The following is a 3,515-nucleotide window of genomic DNA, read 5'->3' as shown; positions in this document are numbered from 1 at the left end:
AATGTTCTGCGACATTTGCTTTTCCGCAAAAAGTTCCACAAACCCATTCACAGAAGGGTGCATTAATTTTCAATTATCAACCCTTAATCGCCACCAAGTAATTAAAGTTCACATGAAAAGTTTGCAAACTATAAACATGCGTTCTAATTTTGAATTTGTTATAAAAAATGTTGCAGAAAAAAATGTCGCGGACAGCGTCGGTAAGTTGAACGAATATGTAGTACAGCTGCGTACCGTATATACCATGGTAAAACGTGACTTTCCAGCTGATGCATTTTGTGACTTAATGCAGTTACAATGTTTAAACGGTTTAAAATGTGAATTCTACAAAAGACCACAAATAATAATGGAAATGGAGGAATGCATTGAGAAGGTACGGAAGAGTATTAGTGCCAGGTGTATGTTTTTTATTAACTCGAAATTTCGACTTACTAACTCGAAATTTCGACTTACTAACTCGAAATTTCGAGTTATTTATCTCGAAATTTCGACTTACTAACTCGAAATTTCGACTTACTAACTCGAAATTTCGAGTTACTTATCTCGAAATTTCGACTTACTAACTCGAAATTTCGACTTACTAACTCGAAATTTCGACTTAGTAACTCGAAATTTCGACTTACTAACTCGAATTTTCGAGTTACTTATCTCGAAATTTCGACTTAGTAACTCGAAATTTCGACTTATTAACATTACAAGAAAGGCCAAAGTTATTAGTTAGATGGTATAAGATATAGTAGGCAGTGCCTTTGAACGATGGAGATGGAGAAACGGGTGCCTGGACAAAAACTATTGAAATTAAACTTAAACTTAGTAATGGCATGTACACACCCGACCTAAAAAAAAACAAGGCTTCCTTTAATTTGTACGTTCAGGCGTTCTTCAGTCGTTGTATTGTATCCCATCTGTTCGAACATATCTTTTCACTAATCATATTCTTCTCATCCCTGTAAAAAAACCGATCCTATACTTCACGTGTGGGACATCTGAGGAAAGTATCGTACGTGGCGTGGCCAAAGTAGGGCGTGCTGAGGCCTTTGTCAAAATTGTTGGACTGACTATATTTCTTGTAAAATCGGATGCTTTTATATTATTCCCAACATATATATAACAACAAGTATCACTTTTATCAACTTTTATCAACACAATATCAAAGTATTAGTAAATAATGAATAATGTTACAAAAACATTATTAGTATAAAGGAACGTGACAGACTAACTGGCGTATACACGCCAATTAAAACTTATTTCACACATGATATTGCACAGTTTACAATAATGTTGTTTCTCCACATGATGCATGATGGTTGTATGTGTGCTTAAGAAAAAGAAACACCCGGTTAACACAGAAATGTGGAAAGTGTGATTTTACAACCCCCCCCCCTCCACAAAAAAGCGAAGGATATGTTCAGTATGTGTGGACAATTTGACCCTATAAAATTGTTCTGTTAAATAAATGTTAAAGGTGCTCTGTCAATGTGCAACAGCTACACACGAAAGAAAGTATCTTGAATTCAATCCTTGCTTTCACCGGCAACCAATGAAAGTCGTGCAATGTAAGTCGAAATTTCGAGTTAGTAAGTCGAAATTTCGAGTTACTAACTCGAAATTTCGAGATAAGTAACTCGAAATTTCGAGTTAGTAAGTCGAAATTTCGAGTTAATAAGTCGAAATTTCGAGTTAGTAAGTCGAAATTTCGAGTTAGTAACTCGAAATTTCGAGATAAGTAACTCGAAATTTCGAGTTAGTAACTCGAAATTTCGAGTTAATAAAAAACATACACCTGGCACTAATGCTCTTCCGTAAGAAGGTGTTGAGTACTGACCTGATTTAAAAATTAAAGGAAGTAAATTTATTGGTGTTATGTTGGACGAAACTTGTGATATCAGTGTCCATAAAAAACTTGCTATTTATGTGAGATATTTTTATAATGGTGAAATTTCCGTAGCTTTTGTTGGAAATGAACAAATAACAGATTGTACAGGGGCGGGTATAGAATCTGCCTTGCTTGAATTTCTTGTTCGAACAGGAATTTCAAATGATAATTTAATGAATGTATTAGGTTTAGGTACCGATGTTGCCGCAGTTATGACAGGCTGCCTGAATGGTCTAGGTGCCAAGTTAAAAGCAAGAAATAATAAATTGCTTCAGGTACATTGCTTGCGCATAGGTTAAATTTAGCAGCTTCACAAGCTGGCAAAGATATCAATTTCTGTAAATGGTACCATGAAATGATACATTCACTTTACAAATATTACTCTGATTCCTCATTTAGGTATGATAAACTTAGGGAGTTGCAAGAAATATTGATTGGTAAGTCTTCTCAGATTACTGAACCAACAACAGTTAGGTAGCTGTCAGTTGAAGCTGCTGTAAAAATAATATTTTCAAACTATGGGCCAGTGTACCAGTCTCTGGAAAGTGACAAAACTGCAGGGAAAGCAGATGGTCTTCTTAAATTTATTGCCAATGCTAAGTTCTTGTTGTTTACAGCCTTACTAATTGATGTTCTAACAGTCATTGGCATACTTAGTTTAACCTTCCAGAAGGACTTGGTAAATATTTCACATATAAGAGCAAGCATTTCAGCAACTAAAGCTACATTAGAAACAATGAAAACAAGATCTGAAACTGTTTCAAAGGTATTAAGTGAAGTGGGTGATATTCCAGAGCCTGGCAAAAAAAACAAGTACCAGCAGTTAGAGGTAACTGATAACCAGCAGACTAGAGATGAGTTCAGTAATCTGAGGCAGACATACATTGACACATTAACTCTGAACTTAAATAATAGATTTCCAGAAGACCAGTTACAAACTCTGGAATGCTTTGATATAGTATTAAACCCTAAAAGGTACCCAGACCAAGCAGGTGACCTGCCAAACTATGGCAATGATCAGCTTTCTTCACTCTTAAGTTTTTATGACACATTAGTAAACAGTGAAAGAGCTAAGTCTCACTTTTTAATGTTCAAGCATTTTGTAAGGTCTCAAAAAGCTTTAACATTTGATAGCTTTATCAAGTTATTAATAAATGAGTATGAAGATGAATTTCCAGACTTTGTGTTACTAGGAAAAATAGCAATGATTATTCCTGTGTCTTCAGCACCATGTGAACGTGGATTTTCCGTTCAAAATGCCCTGAAAAATAAAGTGCGCAACAGATTGAATGCATCAAGACTTAACAGACTTATGTTCATAAAGCTGATAGGACCACCTATTGAACATCTGGATTTTTTGCCAGCAGCAAAGATATTTGCTGAAGGTGCACAAGGCAGACTCTAAGACTAACCCTTGAAAGGCACATGATAATAAAACAAACTTTTAAAGTGATATTGAAATCATGTATACTTATAAACAATAATATAAATAATTATGAATATAAAATTTCTTGCAGGATAAATAAATGATTTTCAGCAAAATTGAGTGGTCTTCATAGTCTTTTTCAGTAAAAATAATTTCCGACCCCTAAAATTTAGGCCTGGACTTCTACTTTTCTAGTCTGTGCATCCACTGGAC

At 34.9% G+C, this 3,515-nt stretch overlaps 1 protein-coding gene across 1 annotated transcript; it reads left to right on the top strand.

The window, feature by feature from the left end:
• Window positions 1-346: 346 nt before the first annotated feature.
• On the top strand, window positions 347-3,281 carry LOC132755088 (uncharacterized protein C17orf113-like). Its single transcript, XM_060745885.1, has 3 exons — window positions 347-398; window positions 1,949-2,151; window positions 2,355-3,281. The coding sequence occupies exons 1-3, from the start codon at window positions 347-349 to the stop codon at window positions 3,279-3,281; spliced, it is 1,182 nt and encodes a 393-aa protein (XP_060601868.1).
• Window positions 3,282-3,515: the final 234 nt, after the last annotated feature.

The sequence above is a fragment of the Ruditapes philippinarum genome, unplaced genomic scaffold (assembly GCF_026571515.1).
Source record: "Ruditapes philippinarum isolate M1 unplaced genomic scaffold, ASM2657151v2 ctg268_1_1_1_1, whole genome shotgun sequence".
NCBI classification, from domain to species: Eukaryota; Metazoa; Mollusca; class Bivalvia; order Venerida; family Veneridae; genus Ruditapes; species Ruditapes philippinarum.
The sequence above is the reverse complement of the archived record's forward strand: the minus strand, read 5'-3'. Positions and strand labels throughout refer to the sequence as shown.

What these genes read in the sequence shown, in the direction of transcription:
- LOC132755088 (XM_060745885.1), top strand. Translation starts at nt 347, where the DNA reads ATGGAAATGGAGGAATGCATTGAGAAGGTACGGAAGAGTATTAGTGCC. An exon ending in GAAGAGTATTAGTGCCAGGT is followed by an intron (nt 399 to 1,948) that starts GTATGTTTTTTA and finishes AAATTTCCGTAG; the next exon opens with CTTTTGTTGGAAATGAACAA. An exon ending in GAAATAATAAATTGCTTCAG is followed by an intron (nt 2,152 to 2,354) that starts GTACATTGCTTG and finishes ACAGTTAGGTAG; the next exon opens with CTGTCAGTTGAAGCTGCTGT.